The sequence below is a fragment of the Anguilla anguilla genome, chromosome 7, assembly GCF_013347855.1.
Source record: "Anguilla anguilla isolate fAngAng1 chromosome 7, fAngAng1.pri, whole genome shotgun sequence".
Taxonomy (NCBI): domain Eukaryota; kingdom Metazoa; phylum Chordata; class Actinopteri; order Anguilliformes; family Anguillidae; genus Anguilla; species Anguilla anguilla.
The window spans coordinates 49,908,482-49,933,213 of NC_049207.1; the positions used below are offsets into that span (position 1 = coordinate 49,908,482).

The 24,732-nt window shown below is 43.9% G+C and overlaps 1 protein-coding gene across 1 annotated transcript in view; it reads left to right on the plus strand.

The window, feature by feature from the left end:
* Positions 1 to 24,732, plus strand: part of LOC118232300 (glucosidase 2 subunit beta-like) — a 116,355-nt gene extending 91,623 nt beyond the window's left edge. The window contains exons 13-15 of the mRNA XM_035427182.1: positions 1,277 to 1,348; positions 19,312 to 19,411; positions 23,317 to 24,732. Of these exons, the coding sequence (XP_035283073.1) occupies positions 1,277 to 1,348; positions 19,312 to 19,411; positions 23,317 to 23,454 (310 nt within the window). The 3' untranslated portion in view covers positions 23,455 to 24,732. The remainder of the gene's footprint in view (positions 1 to 1,276; positions 1,349 to 19,311; positions 19,412 to 23,316) is intronic.

The window sequence follows — 24,732 nt, forward strand, 5'->3', positions numbered from 1 at the left end:
CTTTTTCTCGCCTTCTGCTTTTGATGCCCCTCCCTTCTGCCATTTTCACTTCATCTGATTGCTGTTCTTCAACCTTTTTTTGCCTCTTCCTGTCTCTCTGTCTACCCCTCCTTGCTTCTCTCTCTTGTCTTGTCTCTTCCTTCCCTCTCTCACTTTCCCTCTCCCTCTCTTTCTGACTCTCTCTCCCCCTCTCCCTCCCTCTCTATCTCCTTCCCTTCCTCTCTCTCTCTGTCTCTCTCTCTCTTGCTCCCTCTCTGTTTCTCTCCCTCCCTCCCTCCCTTCCTCTGTCTCTCTCTCTCTCTCTCTCTCTCCCTGTTCCTCTGGTCTTCCCATCCTTCGGATCATAGGAATCGGTGTTTTTGTTTCCGATATCCGCTCTCGGTCTGTCCCGTCCGTCTCCAAGTCTACCCCCCCCCCCCTCCGGTGCCTTTGATCAGCGCTGCGTGGCGGTGGCTATACCCACCCCCCCCCCCCCCCCCCCCCCCACGCCGCACGTCGCTGCGAGCTCTAATCATAGCCCCCCCCCCCCCCCCCCCCCCCCCCCCCCACGCCGCGCGTCGCTGCGAGCTCTAATCGCCGCCCCCCCCCACATCTGAAGCCTCATCACAGACGAGCCGTGGAAGGCGCCAGCTCGCTCCGCTCCGGCCCCCTTCACCGACCCGCCTCCCCGGCAAGATGGAGGCCGAGCGCTCCGTCGGTAGCACCGCCTCCTGTAATGGCTTCTCTCCCTCCCCCGTGCTCTTCGCTCTCCGCCGGGGTTTCCGTTCCCTTTAGCCCCCGGCGGTCTCTGGGAGCAGCCCGTAGCCCACACCCTTCTGTCCACGAGCACCCCCCGTTTATTTCTGTCTGCTCACAGCCCTCCTGCCTCTTCTCTGTCTTCTTCGTTTTTTGTTTTTTTTCCTGTTGAAAGGGACCAATCGAGCTGACTGTTGGGATGTGACAGCTCTTCACTCTAAAGAGCGGCCACAGCTCTGTACAGGGCTGCACAGAGTATTTATGATGAATTCCCCAGTGCGTGTTGTTATATTGTTTGAAAACGTCTACAGAGCGAATATAACTTACCATGCCTTAAAATAATGAGGAATCAGACAAAGTGGAATGGTCTGAGTGTGTAAGTATCCCACGTACAGCTCAGTGTAAAACTAGTTCTGTCAGTGAAGTTTTTTCTGTTTTGTTTTGTTTTGTTTTGTTTTCAAATAAATGCATTTGTGCACATGAAAGGCTTTAATACTGTAGAACCTTTAAGCCAGATGTTATGTCCCACTTGTGCTTACAGGTATACGTATGTGTTGTGTCCTTTCAATCAAGTAACACAGAAGAGCTCAACAGGAACAGAGATCTTGCTGGGGTAAGTTTTTACTGGCAATACATCTCTTTCACATACATAGGAAGCACTGCATAAGCATTCATAGATGCATCTGTCAGTAGCCACTCATGGTCATATGGTGTGTTATGTCACATTCAGCAAATTGCATTACCATTCGCTAGCTCTCCTGTAGTCCGTTGTGTTTCTTGTTGTTCGTATAATAGCAATAGGCTCTGGGGAGAGGGTATTACAGCTTTCAGGGTGTGTGTGTGCGCAGTTGCACTATAAATGATAAATTCAATGGTATTAACAAGGAATGAAAATAAACCATTGCAATAAAAGTTTTATATTCAGTATACGCTGTCTGATGCCGCTCGTGACATTGGTATGGTATTCCAAGTGAATATCTACAACCACGCCATGCTAATTTGTGGTTATTGATGTAAGCATTTGTCTGTCTAGTGCTTATGAAAGTGCTTTGCAGTGCTTATGATTAAGTTATAAGTCATATAGCTCTTAAAAAGCATTATTGAATATTCCTTATATTGCAAGTTATAATGATCCATTAGCCTTAAATGCCCTGCATACATTTTTAAAGATGTGCTAATTTGGTCCATCAGCTGTACTGTTTGAATGATGAATGGCAGGTTTGCTCCAGGCGCTCGTCATGTTTGGAACTTTAATGAGTGAGGGAGGGTGGCCTGCCTGCTAATAACAGAACTTTATGAACATAAACATGCCGTTAAAGACCGCTGTCAAAATCATTATTTTATAATTGTTTTATTATATAAAGAGTCGTATAAAACAAGTGCTATAAAATGAAGCTTATATTCCCTTGAGATTTTAAATGTTTGTTTAAAAACCAGTTTATTTTCCATTGAGATTTTAAATGTATTTTCTTCAATCTTCAAAGTTCTTACACTGCCCTCTATAGCAGTGGTTTTCAAGTTCGGCCCTGGCCCCCCCCTGTGTATGCTGGTTTTCATTCCAAACCCAATTTAAAATCCTAGAATTTTAACAAAGTGTTAATCTTTCTTAAATTAAATGTAGTCTGTGCTATCAACCAGAGATGTCATCTGAACTCTGGACGTCGTAATTCAGTGAGAAAATCGTCTAATGTACGCCCGCCCTTAGTGGGCTGCCAATGAGAAGTGAGCTTGTCATGCACGCCTCCTCAAACCTCCTGCTCTGATAATCATAAATGACATGCCGGCCGTCAACACAAAGCATTAGTATTTTCCTGTTTGTGAATTTGTAAAATGTTAGTATACATTCTGTCCTTAAGGTTTAATTAAGGTTTTAAAGAGGACCCTGATGGTACATGGTCTTTACTGATTACTACATTTGCAAGTACACGCATTTCATGAGCAAAGTGAAAGTCTTTTTTCTGCTGGTGTGATGTATTTTCTTGCGAGTAATCATTCTAAGTCCCGGCGTCAGCTCGAGTTTTAGGTCACGCACGCCGTAGGCATATCACTATATCCCCTCTAAAACAACTCCTCTGAGCTGCCATTTCAGAGATAAAAGCGTGGAGCGGATCACCTCCGCGCAACCTTGCGCTAATGTTAGAACGCATTACTACCGCTTAGGCTGTGTCTGGCCTTCCCTCTGCCTGTCTGACGAGCCGCTTTTTATTTATACATCTGAGCTTGCACAACCATAGATACAATCTGGAAACTGCGCTTTGCAATGCAGCTGTCCGTGCTTCTGGAAGGAGTCTAATGTCTATGGTACCGTATTCGTATAAAACTTTATAATGCTTTGGCCCATTTCTTGCACTTTAAGTGCCGCTAACACTGTGTAGCAGTGTCTTGCTTTTGGCTTCAAGGGTGTGTTCTTCAATTGACTGAAAAACATTTTTCATTTAATTAAATATGTCTACCCCGTGCTGTCCCATCATATTCTTTTTGATGGCTTATTTATGAATAGAATAATTCCCAAGGGTTCTGAAAAAACACTGAAAGTGCTTGATTCTGAATTTTAAAATGCTGAGGTTTTTGAAAGTGCTCGGCGTACGTGAAGGCGCCTAATTTTTTATGTTTGTTCGTGCATTTTATGAAGCTCTCCTTTTTTCAATGGGCGTACACATCCATGCCAGAAAAACAACTTCACCGGATACGGCGGCGTCAGCATTCTGTTTGTCTGCCTGAGAAGTGCGGCTGCGGTGTGAGGCTGAGATTTTCCGTTTCTAAAAATGGCCGCCAGAGCTAGGCGAGGTGTGAGGCGAGGTGTGAGGCGTGTGTCTCTTCACATCAGTCCTGGCTTTACTGTACCACTCTTCTGATCTGTGTAATCGCTGGCTCCTGCGTGAGAGTATTGCAGTGTTTAGGGTGTGTGTGTGTGTGTGTGTGTGTGCGTGCGTGCACATGCGTGTGTGTACCTCTGTGTGTGTGTGTGTGTGTGTGTGTGTGCATGCGTGTGTGCATGTGTGTGTACGTGTGTATACGTGTGAGTGTGCACATGCGTGTGTGTACCTGTGTGTGTGTGTGTCTGTGTGTGTGTGCGTGTGTTTGTATGCAAGCTCATCGAGTGCTATTAATAAAAATGGACAAGGAATGAAATTAAACATCAACAATTACAATCGAATAAAAAAAATTTCAGTCTTAGATTAAAGTAATATTATAGCCAGTTACAGTATATTGCTCATTAGATAATATCAAATAACACTTCTCTTTCCGTTACAATCCAAATAAAGCATTCTATACCCCCCTTCTGTACGGTAAGCAGTCAGACATTATTTATGAATTATGAATTACTTGGGGAGTTATGTGCAGTAAAGATATAAGGAAATAAACTGATCAAAAAATCACCTTGAACATATAGTGGAAAATGTGTTCTCTTCAGACCTGGGTCAAATAAATGTTTTGGGGATATACACAGAGATTTTCTGGAGTGTTTTTGAATTTTAACAGCATCAAAAGAGTTGAGAGTATTTGAGAGATGTATTTGACCCAGGTCTGATTGTTTCATGTTTTTTATTCTCTCACAATTCCTGTCAGCAAGCTGAAAATTCTCCGAGGTACTGCGTGGAGACCGGGGACTGACGCAACATGTCTAATGTCAGTGTTTTCTTGTGCATAATTTGACAACTTGGCAGTGAGAAATAGGCAACTCCTGACAGCTAAGAAATCAGATGCACTACGTGGAAAGAATCTATTCTGTGGTAAGAGAGCTGGAAGTAAATGTGGTAACACATACAAATTAATCACAACTGCACTGAAATTTGCAAGTAAACAAATTATGACTTTATTACTTGTAACTTTTTACTATTTTTGACTGTGGGTTTAGGAAAATGTTATGGTGTAAGGACTTGTTATGGATGTAGTCTGCATGTACATTGCCTCTTGGCTAGCTTAGCCAAGCTAGTGTTTTGGTGATGTTGAGTTAGTAATAGCTGGTCTGAGAATGCTTTATCCTGGTCTGGCACTGTTGTATTACTCATATTAATCAGGTGAATACACTTATATTTCTTCACTGGAGAAGAGTATCAGTTAACTGAGTGCAATGTAATGTAACACTGAACCATATCATAAATTGTGTATTCAGCTGTTTTAATTCATTTTTTTGTAAGTCTTGTGTGTTTAAGAGAGCGTGTTTGCAGGTGTTACCGAGCTCACGTCTGCAGGAACCACAGCAGCAAAGACGACCTTCCCTCTCGCCGTTCGATATAAACTCATTCAAAGATCACCGAAAAAGTAAAAAAGTGTCTCCCAAATACTGCGGTAACCTTTAAAATAATTGAGGCAGCGTTGTTATCGTCCCCTTTCCTACGCAGCCAGTCAATTCAGCCAGGTTTAATTTTTACCTTTACTGTCCAACTGAATCCGCTTCGGGAAATCCAAATTGCAGACTTTTCGCTGTGTCACAGTCTCACTTCTCCTTTTTGCAGTCAATGAGAAGACAGTTTGTCCGCGCAGTTCTTTTTGTTCCCAGTAGGGGACGTTAGTCTCCGGTCTCAAGAGCCACTTATTCTTCTATGCTGAAACCTACGCTGCAGGGGACGTACGATAAAAATAAAATAAGTAATTTATTTTATAAAGTAATATTCTTTAACTACAACAAATGTTTTAGCCATTTAAGTACTTAAACTTTTTTTTCCCTCTGCGGGGGCTCAGGAGGCTATAATGCGCAGTTAAATAAACGACGCTTCATTCTTACCGCATTCCGTTAATAACGCGATATCGTTTATTGTTGGCGGCGACATCGCCGGCTCGTCTTCCGTCAGTCATCTCCCGAGTTCCCCTGCAGTCGAGAGGCAGGTCTATTTCTGAGCGCGTCCGTGAAAAAGAACATGTATAAATAGACCGCCGGTCCTCGAGTCTGTTTCTCGTAATGTTTCAAAACAAAGGCTTTTTATTGAGCCGTCGTGATTAAGCTTTCCCCGAAGCCGTGAGGCTTTTCGCCGTTTCCGCGCCGACGAGGTCCGCGGATCCATTTTCTCTGGGCCCGGCTTCACTCGATTCCGCTGGCTTCCGTACAGAACTTTCCCTCCGAGGATAGAGAGGAGAGGAGTTCAGACCTCCGCTGCTGTTTTCTTATTGTCAATAACGGCGTTGTCAATAAGAAAACGCCATTACCCAATTTCCGCTGTTTTATGGGAATGGATTTGGGTATTTTGGGTGTTGCCAGTCAGTTGATTAAGGGTAGTGCGTTTGATTTATTTTGTTACAAGCTCAGTTGTAACAGAATTTGAAATGTGAAAGTATGTCTTTACTGTTTGCCACCCCACCCCCTTCCCCAACATGGCTGCCACCTCCTACACTACCCGCTCACGCACTGAGCAGGGACACATTTCGCTGCTTTATATAGAAAGGCGCGGTGAAGGATGGCCTGGAGCTGGAAGGGAGAGACAGCAGCCCGTATCCGCTCCTGACCCCGCTTTGGCATGAGAGGCAAAACGCACAAAGGACTGAAAAAAAACAAAACTGCCCGTCTGTCGCCTTTCCATCGCCTGGGAGACGGGAGGTGTGTGCGTTTGTGCCACTAATGCTAACAGGGCGCACAGCAAGGCTCAGTCACCTGTAAAAACAGCCTGAACACAGTGATGCTCTGTCACCTGTAAAATCACCCTGAACACAGTGAGGCTCAGTCACCTGTAAAAACACACTAAACACAGCGATGCTCGGTCACTTGTAAAATATCCTGAACACAGTGATGCTTAGACACCTGTAAAAACACACTGAACACATTGAGGCCCGGTCACATATAAAACTCCCTCTAAAAATGATTAACTCCAACTAAAAATCATAAAACATGGTGTTCCCTTCCCCTCAGAGTAGCTAATGAAAGCCGTATTCTCCTGTGTATAAGCCAGACCTTCTGTATTTCGGGCCCCAGCGGTGTCTTTGTCCTGGACTGGGGTGCGCATAATAAGTGAGACGGATTCCTTGTTCTTTTAGGCGACAGCAAGTGTTAAGTTGATAAGAGGAGAGAGCAGGCTCGGGTTTCTCTTCACAGGGGGAAGCATGCAGGCATTTGAAAGGCCTTTTTTAAATGAAATAATGTTTTACTGTGACCTGAATTCCCCTTTGAAGAGGAGGGAACCCAGACGGTGGCCATGTTAGAGCCGTTTCTTTTTTTTTTTGAGCCGTAATGGCGTTGCCTGTCTACCGGCATCCCAGACGCCACAGCCCGGGCCCTCTCCGAACAGCCAGCGCGGCTAAGAGCTTGCTTAATATTTAATCCACCTCAGCCCGGGCTAATGGAAACTAAACGGTCGCTTCGGATCCTATATGGATAATATAACTCGCCAAAAAGAAAAAAAAAAAAGAGAAGAAGGAGGAAATGTAATTTGCGAGGAAGACGAGCGGCGGAACATTCCGTGGCCTAGCCCACACATTTCTTCGCGCGGGGCGCTGAGGGAGGCGTGAATCATACGCGCCACGCTGGGAATAAGTTCATTTTTTAAACCGACAGACCATCAGTCACCCGGCCCAGCAGCCCCCCGATCAGGGGACCGGTGGGCCCCGATATTAATCTGAGAGAGAGAGACGCGCCTCTCTCTCTCCCTCTCTCTCTCTCTCTCCCCCGTGTGTGGGTGAGGGGAACCGGGAGCCTTGATTTAAACGCTAACATTTATCACGGGCGTGCTCCTGAGCCGCACCGAGAACGGCGCTAAAGAGAAATCACAGACGCGCGCGCATTTTAAAAATCTTAAAATAATAACTTTAAAAAATAACTTTAAAATTTCAGACCAATCGCGGTTGACTTTTACCTCGGTCGGAGGCGGTGCCATGTTTCCTCAGACGTGACACGCGACTGCGCCTTGTTAGAAAGAAAATGTGTCTCTGCATTAACGCTGGCTTCTCATTTCGACATGGCAGCCCTGCGCTAGCTTGTTTTCGGCTGCGTGAGCGTCAGCGTGCCTCATGCAGTTTCTGCAACTTGCTGTTTTTTCCGTTAGCTGTGCTGCTAGTCGGCCATTTTTTGCTGCAGTCGGCAGGACATAATGGAAGCCGTGGCGGTAATGTGAACGGTAATAACCATAACGGAGCGGGATAGAGCCGCGCGCGGGGACGGCGGGAATCGGCCGGCGCGCCCGCGGGGCGGTCCGTCTTAATGGCGCCGCCCCGGTGAGACGGCGAGCGGGCACGGCGGGTTCGGAAGCGAAAACCGGCCGCCTCCAGAGGCCGCGGCAGCCGAACCGCACCGTCGGCGAAACGATCCATCCTCCCGAAAAAAAAAGCCCACTTCAGGAACACAAGCCCCCGCTGACGGTCACAGGGGGACCCTACCCCTGTCCCCAGCCCCACCGCCAGAGAAGGAATAAGCCTGCATTAGCCCACCGATTTAATAATACGCTTTATTTTGTTTCGCTTTTTTTTGTTTGTAAATGAAATATCTTTCTGCCCAGAAACCCACAGTTCCCTGCGCCTCCACTTTCAATAGTTATATATTATTTTTCCCTTTTTTCTCTCCGAGAAGCAGAACAAACGCAGCCGTCCTTGGGGCGGCGGGCGGGCGGGCGGGCGGGCGTGGCGGTGTGGGTCGGGGGCGAGAGCAGCGGCGTACGGGCGGGTCTTTCAGACACGGCCGCGCGTAGCGGGAGGCGCCGCGAGCGCCTGTACGAGCCGTTCGGCTGCTCTTCAGACGCTCTTCAGACGCTCTTCAGACGCTCTTCAGACGCTGCTCCGCTGGGCCGCCTCCCTCTCTCGCCCGCGCGGCGGCGGCGGCGGCGGCGTTCCTCCTGCTCAGAGAGCTCCCTGAGCACGGCGCTCTGCGTTAATGACTGCTCGCCCCTCGGCCGTCTCCCGCTTACATTTGAATGCGCTTCATAGCCGCCTTTTGCTGGTGCTTAACACAGCCAGGAGCATGTTGGCTTGGCGGAGTGACAGTAAGACATGATGAGCTCCCAGTGGCTCATTCTGTTAAGGCTCTGTTCCAGTGTGTGGATGAGTCCCACGGTCTGGTATCTGTTAATGCACTGGTCTAGCCCATAGTTGAGCCCTATAGTGTGGTATTGAATCCAGACCATGACAGTGCTGTCTATGGTCAGCAGCCCTGTGGGTCAGTGCTGAATTTGGCCATCACATTTGCATTTGCGTTTCCCATTTGTATTTGCACACTTGCAGTTGTGACTGCAAGCCAGCTGTGGCTTCTGCAGGCTCGGTCCAAATCCAAACACACTGCACGTATGGAAATGAGAGATGTTCACTCAGTCAACATGTCGAAATGTGTGTTGTATTCATTATTGTTTTTGTTACCTTACTGTTTTCATTCTCTTGAGGCTGGATATACTTAAGATAAAAAGAGAACTATAATAATGATGAAAAACAATGATAATAATAATCACAAACACCCCTGAGGGCCTGATGTGTAAAAAACTCTATGGTGGATGAGGTAAGCTGCCACTCTCTATGCTCACAGGTTTGTGAAAGCCGAGGCTCCTCATTGGCTTTGGGTAGGAAGCGCTGCTTCTGGAGGGCATATGAACCTTTTGACTGTATTACCTTAGAAAATAACAGCTTCTCATCTTAGAAAAAAGGAAATAGGTGGGTTCATTTATACGGAAGAAAATGCAGCCAATAATTGTCCTCGCTAATAGGTGGGGAAAACAATGAAGTCCTTTATTACTGAGGTAAAAGGGCTATTGCCGTTCCTGTGATTGCTTCAATTTTCCGCCGAAAGTTTGCATCACTCAGTATTCAAAACCACAGTTTTCCCTTGAACTGCTTTATTGAATAATGTATTTCAAAATGATAAAGCAATGTAGCCTAGCAACATCCCTGACCCGCCAAACCGCCGTAGGTGAGCCGCCATGAATTCTGCGCTCTGGAAGGAGATTGCCTTCGGCACACAGTGTACACTTACTGTGTGTGGAGGGTCCACACTGTGTAGTGCGCGCTTACTGTGTGTGGAGGGTCCACACTGTGTAGCGCGCACTTACTGTGTGTGGAGGGTCCACACTGTGTAGTGCGCGCTTACTGTGTGTGGAGGGTCCACACTGTGTAGTGCGCGCTTACTGTGTGTGGAGGGTCCACACTGTGTAGTGCGCGCTTACTGTGTGTGGAGGGTCCACACTGTGTAGTGCGCGCTTACTGTGTGTGGAGGGTCCACACTGTGTAGTGCGCACTTACTGTGTGTGGAGGGTCCACACTGTGTAGTGCGCGCTTACTGTGTGTGGAGGGTCCACACTGTGTAGTGCGCACTTACTGTGTGTGGAGGGTCCACACTGTGTAGTGCACACTTACGGTGCGAGTGTGAGTGTGTGTGCGTGTTTGTGCATGTGCATGTGTGTGTATGTGGACATGTGCTTGTCTGTGTGTGTGTGTGTGTTCTATATTGAGCTTTACATGTGAACACCAGGGTACTGTGCCAGACTGTGTGGACGCTCCCAGCCCACTGTACCCCAGTGTTCACAGGTCTTGGTAATCTGCGCAGTTTTACTCATTTCCTTTAGGATAATTACCAGCTGATGGTGCATATCTGAGAAATGTGGGCCTGCAGTTGCCATGAAATATTAATTTCCTGCAGCCATTATGGCTCTGTGAGCGTGTGAACTTTGCTGATCCCAGACCGAATATCCATGGCGATGGGCACGGAACGCTATTGGTGTAAGCAATAATATGGAAATTTGCTTATTTTATCAATAACGGTTTATTCCGCATGAAAAGCCCATGTGCCCGTTTAAATATTAATGGGAGGAAAGTTATGACGATAATTTACTTTTTTGTTTTCCTTTAAGATTAATTTACTCTTAATTTGCATAGAGTTATTCCCGGGCAAATGTGCATGTGTAATCAGAAAACTAGATCACACTGGGTTTCCCTATTGTGCAGGTGTTCTACCAGTGTTGACCAACAATAAGAATTCAGGGCTTAAAGTGTATATTCTTCTGGGTGGCTCACTCGGGTAAGGCACCATGCTGTGGTGCGTGGATGAACCGCGCAGTCTGATGAAATCGCACTGGCCGCTAGCTCCACAGGGCGATGTGCAGCAGGCGATTTCATCACCCAGGGTGCGGGAGGGTTCAGTCGGTTTGGGATCCAAAAAAAAAAAAAAGAAATGCATAAAAATAGAAAAATACACTGCTGTGAAATGCATCTCTTCATAAACCATACATAGACATTCAGAATTGCATATGGCAATAACTGATAGTAGGCATATATAATATATAACACATATGTTATGGCAATGCCACTTACTACACCAGTGGTGGCATAAAACACCATACATATTTATGGTTGTTGACATAAATATTTATAAATGTTTTTGTATTGCTTATCATGGTGCTACATACAGAGTGATATAGCCTGTCATTGAAGTACCATTGAAAGAAATGATTACCAAATATGGTCATATATGAATTGGGCGCTTGGGCGGGAGAATGGAGAATCTTTTTTTATTTTTTCATTAACAAGCAAAAGACAATTACAGAAAGGGTAATTAAGGTGGTAGCCACGCTCAAGTGAGCATCCAGACTCAATTTGGCATGGCTGACAGGGGTTTCATCTTCAGACGGACGTGGTGAAGATGTCTCATCAGTCTGTTTGTGGAAGTGGCTGCATCGCTGCAGACGTGCCGGCTCTCAGGCATTCTGTTTTCCAGCCGGGCCGTCTTCTGCCTGTCTGGGATAAACTAACGCAAAGGGCTCAGAAGCAGAAGAGAATCCCTCACATTTCACTAAACGGGACACCGTTTTTTTTTGGCAGGAACATCTTGCAATCTTCACGCGATTTGATAAAGTCGTGCAACAGCTTATCCAGGGAACTCCTGTAGATGTGTGTGATGTAGATGGAGTCAGTGTGTGTGTGTGTGCGTGTTTGTCACACACAGAGACACATACATAAACTACATTAACTTCAAATTGCCTTCACGTACGTATGGCACGGCATACTGTATTTTAAAGTATGTTTCGAAGGTCAACATATTTTACATAAACAGTGTAAGTGAGGACATTTTACTTAGTTGGCCGTGGTCAGTACAGTGTGATTCGTTTTTGTGATTTCTGTAAGGCTTGCCACAAGGTACAAAGCAAGTTAATAAGGACCTGAGTGTCTGGGTTTTCTATGGAGAGAATCCTTCACTAAAGTCTTACGTCTGTTTATGGACTAATCTGACCTCCTGCAACGTGATGTCTGAGGCAATCGCGGCATGTCCTGACATGGCACCTTATTTAAAAGCCTGCGAGCGCCTTCCTCTCGCCGTTAGCGCTTTCTAAATCCGCTACGTCCTTCCAGTGACCCTCGCCGTACCCCACAGCGTGCCACGCCTGACAGCCCCCGTCCCGTCCCACATCCATCGACCCGTCTGTCCGCGAGGGCACCCCGCGTCGCCCGGATATTTTTAAACGAGAGAAGCAGTCGAGCGCAAGAAGAGACCACCGACTCCGACCGACCTTCAGAGCAACGCGGCGGCGGCGGCGGCACGCTAAAAGAACGTCTCCGCGCGCGGGCCGGCGGTGAGAGAGAGCGGCTCCGAGCGAGGTCGTCTCCCTCGTGCCTCGCTCGCGCTCGTGTTTCCTGTCCCCGGGGAGTCGCCTCGCTCTCCGACGCCGTTTTCCCGCGCGTCGGCGACAACAAAAGCGTCGGTCGGACTCATGACCGTTTCATATCGTTTTGAAAAGGTTTTGTTTTTCGCTGAGTGCTAACGATTGAACCCGGAGTGGCAGCACGGCGCTGAAACAAGTGCGTAATTATACACAAAGTGTCATACTTAATGTGCTCATTTTCAAATGGCCAAGGGCATTTTCTGAAGTGCCATTACAGCAGCTCTCTTACCTCAGCTAACGTTAAACAGTGAAGAGCACATTGCCCAGGCAGTGTAAGTTAAAGAGAATCGCAAATGGAGAAAAAAAAAAAAAAATTCTATTACATATTTTCAGCTGGTGTTTTGTGCTACGTTATGAGCGGTGTCATTTTTTCATAACCTTCATTTCTGCATTTCATTTATGTATCTTTGTGCGGGTCTTTCCCAGGTACGGGATAATTGAGCTTTTATGTCCGAGCTGTCAAAGTGAGCGGTGACTATGCCACGGTAAACTCCGCCCCCTTCTCCTAACAGTAACCATAGAAACATCCAGTCTCTGGAGCACAGAGTCTCGGTATGTCAGGAGACAAAATGGTACATGAGACAAAGAATGTGTCCCCTCTGGGCGAGCAGCTCTGGCAAAATAATGCAGGCCATAGTATTCCGCTAGCCTGACATTTAATGGAACATTCTGGAATTTACACCACTTTTTTTGATGATTATATGCACACTCATAAGGACATGTTTAAGTTTTCAAGTCCTAGAAAGAACTGTAAAGGTATTCTATGCAGTTAAAAATTCTGAATTTTATGCAGTTGTAAATTCCTTAAAGAATAGTTGTTTTTGTGATTGCAAGAATATAAAAATATGTTTTATTCAATTTAAAAATACAATAGTATATAATTTAGCTTCCGTTAACTTCCATGAACAAACATCAGCAGTGAAATGAGCCGTAACCTCTGTAATATTTAACGTGGAGCGGACCCCTGTGCAGAGCGTATGAAATATTAATTGCGTTTCCGTGCGTGGGAGACGGGGGCCGGTAATGATGTTTTGCGGCTCACCTGAGAGAGCAGGCCCATAACAGGTCACCGGGAGGAAGCCACTCCCGACACCTGGGGCACAATCTCCGTGTTCTGCTGAAGCAGGTCTTTCTGAAACCCCAAACTTTATTTAAAAAAACCCTTACAAGCAGTCAAACGTTAATATAAAGGGCTGCGTGAATCACCACCTTCGGGACACACTGATCTGCAGAAAAGCGTGCTAGAATTGTGCGATAAACACCCCGGATCGTGTGCTGTGATCTATTTCTGTTGACTTAAGTATTCTGTTTGAATGCTTTATCCATGTATATTTCACTCGTGGTGCATTTGTATTCCCCTTATATGACGGCTGTTATAGTCTTCACTCTGCACATGGGATAAAGATGAAGGAGGGATGCTTTAGAATAAATCACTCACTCTTTTACAAGCAGATTTAAAATGGTCCTTTCTTAACGCTTTGAAAAGTTTTTTGTAATGTTTTTTTTTTTTGTGTGTGGTGTCAGTATTCTAGAACTCCGTGGGTTTCAGTTTCCGGTAGTGATTGTGACATCAGCATTAGAATGTTCAGTTAAGAACATTCTAATCACATATCCGTGATGTCACACCTGAAAGGCTTGATAGCATGGTATACAGTGGAACATCTTATTCTAATAGAGTAAAGGACCTTGGTCTTAGTGTAGTAAATATTACCATTCCCCATCTCGTTCCTCAGTTGTTCCTCTCCAAACACGGTGTTCTTCATCGCATCTCATGGTTTAGATTTATTTAATTCAGATGTATGAATTGTTAAATTCAGATGTCCAATTGAAACAACATGATTGAAACAAAACAATTTGAATGCCGAAATGTTCTTGGAAACATTCTTGTACGCAGTTTACGATCAAATGTGACCATACACGTTCCATGAATGAGGTCCATTGTCTCTACAGGCATCTCATTGCAGGTATAGCTAAAAAGCCAGACGTGCTAATAATTTATTGTTGTCTAGATGGATAACTTGCTCATATTTATTTAATGTTTTTATTAATGGATGAATGGATGGATTTAATCAGTGTTTATTGGCCCTGGACTGAAACTCTTGATGGCACAGCAGTTTGGTTACTGGCTGTAGATCATATGTTCACTGGTTAAACTTCCTGTTGGTTAAAATTCCTACGCGTACATTACTGCATAAATTCATTGATGCAAACATGTCCAGTGATTTTGCAGATGCACATTTATTATTCACTGGGGAATCTCCATGTGTTCAGATTGTACATTTGTTCATTGTAAATATGTTTCATAATTAGTTTTTTAATTGAATTGCACTTTTCCTAAAGATGACTGGCAGGTTAATTGAAACAATAAGTTAGTATTTATTAATAGCTTCTTCACTGTACGGCTATATTTAATGGAATTCAGAAACCCTGCACATTACACTTGCTGAAATATGCCTTTGAATGTACTTACACTGCGTGTGCACTGTCCCTGTGTGTGGGTGTCTAACTGAGGTAGACAACTATGTTTTATAATTTCATGAAGTAAAATAAGTGTGTGCATAAGCATATATTATTTTTTAAAATAAGCATACTGCATATTAAGATAATTCTGACTGTGGGGACTTTAGCTGTGACCTGAGTCTAGATAATTCTCCAAGTTTAATTCAGCCGTGCTTTTCAATCAACTTTTCAAGCTGTGCCTTTGAGTTTTCTTTTTTTTTCTTAATTCACCTTTTAAACTACAGTGTGTTTAAAATCCAAGTAGAGTTGTCTAAATGATAATTGCCTCTGACAGTCTGATATGTGGCTGTATCTGGGGCTAACTCATTCTCAGTGCTATATGGGATTAGGGCGGATTTTCCCGGTTTATCGGCAGAAGCACGCGGATTAGCACTGCGATGAAGTTAAACTGAATTACCGGCTAGCACATATTTAAAAAAATAAGAAGTGCTTCTATTAGCTGGAGCCATTATCATCCTAACATAACGTTAATCAGCTTTTTAGAAAGCTAATTATTCTTAATACGGATTAGATTTAAACATTAATTAAACAATGTCGGTATTCAGCGGTTTAGTTCTTGAAAATATTCAAATGAATTCCTCTCGACTGTGCAGCATCTCTTTTTTTAGCCAAGTAATTGAAAGTTGTGGAAAACTACTGGAGCCTTGCTAATCGATCACAGATCTACGACTTCATCATTAAACTCCTCAAATTAATGTGGACAGTTGGACTGATAAAACACTCCAATTTTTTTCCTTAGCAGATCAATGTTAGAAGGCCAAAATGGGGGATGGCATAGTATGTACGTGTGTGTATGTGTGTGTGTGTGTGTGTGTGTGTGTGTGCATGTGTGCATGTGCGCACATTTGTGTGTGTGTGCGTGTGTGTATTTATGGATCAGTGTGTGTGTGTGTGTGAACAGAGAGAACAGAGAGCAGGGACTGCTCTTTACACTCTGACATTTATTTTTATGAGTTAATAAAATGAACTACAACTTTACATATGTGAAACTAATAATTTAAAGATTTAAGACTGCTTATTAAATGTTGAGCACTTTAATCAGTTTTCTGTGAATATTCTTTTGGTTACTGTTTCTCCTTAATGGAACCAGATTTAATTGAAAAACGGTAATATTAAGTAAACCTGTTCATTAGTCAGATGGTAAAACAACTGGATATGTTATCCTCTGTAAAATGTCAGCCAGAGCACTCTAAAGGAGACAATAACTGAAACGTGAATGAAAGTCTTTTGCGGATTGTGTCCAAAACAAAAAAAAATAATAATAATTGCTAGATGGAGTTGCTGTCAGGCTTCCTGAATTGAATTGTTTATTTACTGAAGTATAATACTGCTCTCTGTGCCGGAAACAAACATGGGGAATGTATACTGTGCACTGTCCTCTGTGCATATTCATTGTTTTATCATTTGAGATGCATGATATCTGTATAAATATACCCACCATGCCCAATGTTCAGAGGTAACACTGAATATTGGGCATATTTCCATGTTCTTTTTTTTATGGGTAAAATTTGTCATTTGTTTGTTTACATTTTTATAGATTTTTTTAATGAATGAGCCAATGAATGGATTCTTTTTAAAAATCAATGGACGTAGTTTTTTTAAGCACTTGGGAAACAGAGGTAAGGACCGATCCATTTCCCATAATTCAGTGTGTGGTATTATTCAGAAGCTTAAATATTTGTGCTTTTTTGATGGGCACACACAGACAGGTTTACCATCAGAAAGTTCATTTGAACTCTACTCCACCCCTGCCCACAGTTAAACCATGCATTTCATTGCTAGTGCAATAAGCCTGGTTTAACAAAGCATCTGCTAATATGGACTTCCATTTTATAAGTACAGAGTGCCTTCTCATGTTCTTACACATTTAAAAATAACCTCATCGGAGGAATTCAATTTAAAAATGTGACTGAAACATTTCTATTAAATAAAAGAACATATTTATATACAGCTGCAATTATTTTATTTTTTAGAAGAATGGGCAGTTTTGGAAATTGGCTGTGTGCAACTGCCTTTTTAAACATTTTTTAGAGGTGATTATCTTAACAATACCAGATCTGCGTGCAATTGCTTTCGCCTTGCTTCCCATTAAACTTGCATTAAAATTTGGCCCCACGCTGTGGCTGGGGGGGAACTAGGGGAGATCACTGAGCCGTGTGTGGGGTGGTGTGGGGCGGTGGGGTGCAGTGGGGGGTAAATCCATACACTGGCAGATTACTGAAGGCAGATGCAGCTCAGAACCTGTCCAATAACAGCTCATCTCTGGCTTCCCCAACACGCTGTAAAATATGTTGCCGTGTACTTCAGAAGAAGGTGAAATTAACCCATCGGCTTTGTTATTAGATGGCATATTCAGAGGGAAAATAGAAATTGGCAGTTCTCCGTGTTCCTAGAGGAAAAGAAAAATAAATTATTCGCTGATTTGCTTAATAAAATCAAGAGGCCATCATTAGTGTTAGTACGTGCAGGGTGACTGGTGAAACTGGGAAAAAATAGGGGTTTTGGTTTTCTTAAATCATTTCATGAACTCTGGCCTTAATATACACGTTGCTCAGAAATACGTTTATTCAGGATTGCAGCTGATCTGCTAATTTGGAGTTGGGAACATGACTGACAGAGAGGATCAGAGAGTCCACAGGTCTAGAGAGTTGTAATCATAATGGATAGAAAGCCGTCACTGTCGATTTTCACTTCATATTATTTTATTTAAAGGGATAAAAGCCCATTGAGTAGTAAGAGTAAGAGGCCGATCTGCCGGTGCTTCCTGGGCCGCAGCAGAGAGGTGAGCTCCCTGGAGTTGTGCGTGCGTCCCTGGCGCTGACGCCGGTCTGATTGAGAGCGCCCGCTGGCATCTCCCGACTCCGCGAGGTGAGAATGGCGGGCCGACAGGACAGCGGGGCCGGGAGGGGGTGAGGGACGGGCTGTCACCGGTGACCGGGACCCCCCCCCCCCCGTGTCGTTTCCCCGGCGACACCCCGAGACCTGACAGCAGTCCATTTGGAGGATCCCTGGCGCTAACGCAGTGCTAAAAGCTAATCGGAGCGGGAGAGGCGCGGCGCGGGCCTGTCTCCCGCCTGCGTGAGCCGCTCCCTCCCCAGCGACGCGCTCACGCGGCTGAGCTGAGGGCCGTCCGCCATGGCCTCTTAAAGGGGCCCCGTCCGCCATGGCCTCTTAAAGGGGCCCTGTCCGCCAGCCTCCACAGAGACGCTGTCCTCTGCAAGGCTTTAGTGTTCAACAGTGGAGAGTCCAGCAGGCTTTATTATTATTATTATTATTATTATTATTATTATTATTATTATTGATGGATAATAATAATAATTGTTAGTATTACTTTATTATTATTATTATTATTATTATTATTATTATTATTATTATTATCATTGATGGATAATAATAATAATTGTTATTATTACTTTATTATTATTATTATTATTATTGTTATTAATAATAATATAATAATAATAATAATAATAGTAAAAATTATAATAGTTATTATTACTTTATTATTATTATTATTATTATTATTATGTATTTCTGTTACTAATTATTAATATTAAGTCAAACAAACATGTTCTATATATGTATTTTGTAGACATTTTCATACTGTTACAAGCTTTTACTCACTTTATGATGTAATTCTCTTTTGTTCAAGAATAAACAGTCAACAGCAATCGTTGTCAAATCTCTAAATTAATCCCTGAACAGCTTGGTTACCCCCCATTCAATGTAATCATTAAAACATAGTCGGCCACAGACCTGGACATGGAACCCAATTAGCTTCCCAGGCCTACTGTCCAAATCGAACTGGACTCGTGTTCAGTTTTAATAAAATCAGATATCAGGTCTCTGTTTTGATATTCTGTTCATTCCGTTTTATTTCAGTTGAGGGGCTGTTATAATTTTTTTCCAAAATGTAGGACCAGGTTTCCTTTCTTTTTCAGTGCTTTTGCTGACGGTGTTTTAAATACTCAACGTGTGTCCTAGATTTTCAGAGCTGTGACGCATGATGACCCAAGTGGCAACCCAACTGTGCAACTGTACACTTAACACTTTCCAAGAAAAACATGTGCAGTATTGATCTCTCTCTGTCTCTGTCTGTCTCTCTCTCTCTCTCTCTCTCTCTCTCTCTTCCCCCCCCCCCTTTCTATCAGCCTGTCGCTGGTAGTGGAGGAGCGAGGTGCTGATCCTGTCTGTCTGTCTGTCTGTCTTTCTCTCTATCTATCTCAGCCCCCCCCCCCCCCTCCATCAGCCTGTCGCTGGTAGTGGAGGAGCAAGGCGCTGATCCTGTCTGTCTGTCTGTCTCTCTCTCTTTATCTCACCCCCCCCCCCCCCATCAGCCTGTCGGTGATAGCGCTGGAGACAGCCGCTGATCCTGTCTGTCTGTCTCTCTCTCTCTCTCTTTATCTCACCCCCCCCCCATCAGCCTGTCGGTGGTAGCACTGGAGACAGCCGCTGATCCTGTCTGTCTGTCTGTCTGTCTGTCTGTTTGTTTCAGGAAGTGGGGGTCTTGGGCAGGTCACGCGGAGGGACTGTACACTAAGATGCTGTTTGACAGGGGAGAGCCCTGCTGGCAGGGCCCTACCAGGTCGACTCAGGTGAGTGGAAGTACAGACTGTCTCCTGCTTTCAGTACACTAGATTAGATAAGGTAAGATTACAGCCTGTTCTACTGAGGGGTTTTTTCTCTGTCACAATGCTGCTTTGCAGCCACAACAAAGTACAAAGTGGCTCAAGTTACTTCAATCACACCCCAGGTCTGACAGTGACCTAGCCTGGACACAAACCATTTGTTATATTTAATATAAAGGTATATTTATAAGTACCAGTAGGCATAACTAAACTCTACTGACGTTGAAAGCGATGGCTGTTTCTATCACTAAACAGCATTCAAATATCAGGTAGCATTTGTTGACTTGTTTATTCTGAGGAAATACAGTGAGCAATTTAATAACTGGTTTAACCAGTTATTAAATTGCAAGTAGTTGTTCTCAAAAATTTGTTAAAAGTTTCAAGGCGATTAAATAGATGACCGATGAATGATCGGATGAATCAATTAATTGGTACAGACCACCAATATATCGATGATGCCATAATAATAAGGTTGAAAATGCACAGCCCTGAAAAAACTGTGGGAGCTCTTTTTTCCTCCTCTGCTGAGTGCTCTTTGTCTGCCACTGCAGCGTACTGCCAGTAGGGGGGTTGCTCAAGTTATGACATTCAATTTTTCCATTTACTTTGTGCAATTAAATAATGTAGCACATTTAATCATGTAATTTTTTAGTAACCCCTTCAAATAGATTGCAGTAAACGCAGTCTGAAAATCTACATCGCCTTCCATCTGAAGGCTTTGAAAAATCTAAATTGAATTTCTTTGATTCATCCCTTTCTTTTTTCCAGTAAAATACAGACGGCATAAATGAAGTCTGTGGCAGAGACATCCCTCATTATGAAATACCTGACCCAGCTCTCTCTTTTAATGTTGAAAGGGACTTCTCTTCTTTTTTAATGAGAGAGTGATGATAAACCTGGTCTAAAATAGCAGCAGCAAGGAAAGATCATTAGGGCATTGCTAATCTAGTGGCCTGAAATTCTGGACTTCTTTTTCTACATCTTCTTTTTCCTGAAAAGCAATAAATGTCTGACTTCTGTGGAGTCCGTGGATTATTGTGTGTAATTGCCTCCCTGATCATGTACGGTAGTCATAATACTTATTCCTGATGATGAAGTTATATTTGTTCTGTACTTGTCTTTCGAAAGGGTCTTTTCCCATGCAGATAGGTAGGTTTTTGTTCTTTTTCCCCATGATAACTGATTCTCATAAATGTATGTGCCAGGACGATTGAATGAATTACTGCTTTGTTTTATACGTTTTTATACATTGCTGAACAAGTGCGGCCATTACTGGAGGGGGCTTTGGGTTTATGAGTGTGAAACGGAAGCTTATGGAGTGAGAGACTCAAAATTTCAGACCGTGACCTTCAATAATTACCAGCCAGTGGAACAGAGTTCATCAGCAGGCACAGTGCTGCAGAGCAGATGCCAGTGGTGTGGAAAATGCAGGGGAGCCAAAATGGCGCAGGTACCGCATCTATCCCGATTCTCAGCCCAAAAAAGAAAAAACAGGGATGGTAAAATCAGGAAAGGTTGTTTGTATCATCACTTTTCTCTTTGGTGCTAGAGGGGAGCTCTCCACCAATCAAACAATATGTTGGTAGCAACAAATAGTACAAAGTCAGCAGTAATTGGTGGATACCTTTTGTAGTTTTGTAGGATACCTAGCTGTAGTTCCTTCACTAAAAAAGCACTATAAAAAGTATGGCGTGTAAGTGTCCACCAATCACCTTGGGGGTTGTTCTGTTTCTTCCTACCATAGTGTGCTACGATTGGTTCAGTTTCTCTGTGGTTTCCAATGCGAAGAGTGAGGACACCAGCATCCCATCTCTATTTGATTAGTCCTGGCTAAAAAAATAGCGAGAAGTAGAATTACTTTTTGGCCATGAAGAGATCACAGTAACACCAAAGAAAATCTCCCAAGTTCTCACCGGGTAGCTTTGTACCAAGGATGATCTGTCAGATCTGGAGTGGACCCCAATGAGGGGGTTACTATGGAAACTGTTGGAGAAGTAAAAGTTACTTACAAAAAAAAAAGCAGGGGGCATCGAAAAGTCAGCTATTATAGCAGTATGGCAGTAGTCATATCCCATAATCCCCTCTGAACAAAAGCTTCAGCCAGACGCTTGTGACAGGATGTGGATGGTGTCCCTGAGTTCACATATCAAGCAGAAAAAGGCACGTAAACCTTTGAGAAAATTACTATAATTCAAGACACCAGAGTAAGAAAATATGAGCAAAAGAGCAGTGGAATTTCAGAACGCGAAGAAGACGTTATATTACTTGAGAGGGAACAAAAAGAAGTCTCGGCTGTCAGGGCCAAACAATCATTGATATTAAAAGGCACATTTAATGACCTTTGTTCTGTGAAAGCTGAATTTAGAATTCATAAAAATAAGGATGTGTATTATGAAAACGCAGAAAAGCCAAGTAGACTGTTAGCTTGGAGACTTAAGCTGCCTTTTACACATCTGGCCAGCGACAGCAGATGAAAACTAGCCTTTCAGGCTAACTCTGGCTCATTTACAGTTTGACTGTGGATTGGTGTGCATCGTCCCTGAAAAATAAACCAATAAAATAAAATGAGTGAAAAACTGGCTAACGTAAATGCTCTGGTTTGACGTTTATCGATATGGTTTACGCACTATATAGCAATCCCCCAGCCTCAGTCCAAACTGGTTCCACACGGTCCCTCCCCTCTGCAGTAGACGGAGGAGTGAAGCAGGGTTGCCTGTTATCACCCTTTCTGTTTTATCTTTAGCAGCGGTAGCCCAGGCCATGTGACGGCGCTCGGAGTTCACGCCAATCTTTATTAGCGGCACGAAACAGCATATTTCATTATGTGCAGACGACACGGTGTTATTTCTGTCTGATGTGTCAGATTCCACGCCGCAAGCTCTGGAGGCTGTTAATCACTATGGGAAACTGTCTGGTTATAAAATTGATTTTTTTCCCAATTTATTTTCTAAGCAGACAGTTTCCCATAGCTCTCCTTGAAGGTATTCCCCTTTCAACCCATAAAACCAAATCTCATAAGTATTGTAGATCGTTACACTCTCGTTACCTCCCCCTGAACTGTCCCATCGTAATCAATCCCAGTTGGACAGCTAATAACTATTTAATAACTATTTAGGTATTAAAATCCGCTCCTCCCTCAACAATACCTGTAAAATTTTCAGCAGTTTCTGGATGGTTGCAGGTGATTGAATCTGTGAGAGATGTGATGATCAATTATTCATGAGCCAGGAATGAGCACCCCTGTATTGAGTGTGTCCCCCCCAGTATGTCTTTGTTTTCATTTCTGTTTTTGGTTTTATTTTTCTAGTAAACTCAATAAAAAGTGGTTCACACGCAAAAAAATAATAATAATGAAAAACAGCACTGAAAACAGGAATAATAAAGATTCAGATTATGGATTAAAAATTGATGACTTCCACAAAGTAACAGTGGGTTTGATTCATTTGAAATCTCAGATTAAGACTGTATTTATTAATCTATAGCCCTGTAATATAGACAAAAACATCATTGTGTGTAAAATTCTACATTGGTTCTGCAGAAAAACGAATGTGGAATTTTCCGCGTAAAGCGTAATGATGTTTCTGTCTGTGTATTCCCACATGTGATGGAATAACTCAGGACCTCACCTTCACACTCACTAAGGTTCACACCTTCTCCCTTTTTTTTGTGTTTTTAAATAACCACGGTGTGTCACAAGATTCGTCCGCTGAAGGTGTGAAGCAGTGTCCCGTTCAGCAGGGGAGTGCGGGGAAGATGGGAATCGTATTCATGAGTTCTTCCCCAGGGACGTCTGAAGGGACGGTTTTGAGTAGGGGGGGAGTCGCAGGTGACCTCCGCTGACCGTGTTTCTCGCGTTTTTTGGGTTTTTTTAGGTCGCGCTGACGTGCGGGACAGTGACGGCTCTGAGGGCGGTGAAGGAGCCCAGCAAGTGCTCCTACGACATGGAGCTCCGCACCCCCGCCGCCTGCCGCCCGCTGCAGAGGAAGAGGAAGGTCCACAGCGAACTCTGACCCCGTCGCCAGGGCGCCCGCAGCCGCCAGAACCCGCCAACGTCCCCGGACATGACGACACTAGCCTCCTTTCACGCCCACACGTTACGTCGGTCTCCCTGTTTATCCAGTTCTTACTCTGTTCTAGAACTTTCTTGTTTGCGTTTCCTTGTTTTTTTTTTTTTTTGGTTTGTTTGTGTTTTTAGTTTTTTTTCGCTTTTGGAGGTGGGGCTGTCAGCGTTGCCATGACACTGTACATCTGAAGGTGCCTTACTGCGGTGTTAACACTAAATGAAGACACTGAGGGCTAACGTCCGCCATTTGTATCTAATTTGACATTCATTATGCAGAATTGTATAGGCTCATATGAACCACAGTCCTCCTTGTCCCGGGAAAGGGTTGTTAGATAGATTTTTAATTCCACCGTTGCACTGGGGAACATCCGTTGAATAAAATATAGCGATATCTGCTATGGCGAGACATTTCTTGACACGTAGTGTTTTTTTTGACATTGCGGTGTGTCAGATGAAGGTGTGCTGCTTTAACCTCTCTCTCCTGAACGACAGCGCCCTCGTGCTTCTCAGACCGCGAGCGTTTGCGTTCGTCTTCCCGCTGTCATAAACCAAAGGAAAGGCGCTGTTAACACTGCTCTAAGAACCGCGTGTGACGCGCATCTACCGTCTGTATTATTCCCCTTCCCTGCTGAGGTAGGCCAAGCCCGGGATCGGGGGTACGCTCAAACACCAGATTTACTGTAGGGTTCTACAGCTGTGTTCATTTGGCATCTTAATAGGATGTGGGGAGTTTAATTGACATTTCTGTTAAGATTAAGGTTTAAAAAATACTAATTAATCGCCTGCTTCACCTCAGGAGCAGCGGACCGCACACCAAAAAAGTGTTGAGTCATGTCGTTTGTCTGAGATGAATTTGTCCGATTATCTGGTCTTATAAGCTGGAGGCCATCATCCCAGCAGTTCCTTTTTTACAGAACACTAACATGCAGCGTAAAGACTGCTTCAGCTTACTTCCATCTCCATGTTGTAAAATGTCCGAATGGTCTGCTCGAGGATTACAGTAGGAACAGCGCATCAGATGGTCGTAGAAAGATCTGATTTTTAGAAAGGCTAGGCCTTCGCCATTTCTTTCCAAGTCTAAGCTGCTCTGTGTTTTCAAAACGAGCTTTCAACTAAAATGTATTATGACTACTAATTGTGTATTATTCAGACCACTGATATTATCTGCACATTTTTACATCTTAAGATAAAAGGCTTCTGAATAAAGTTTAATTTTTCCCAACCA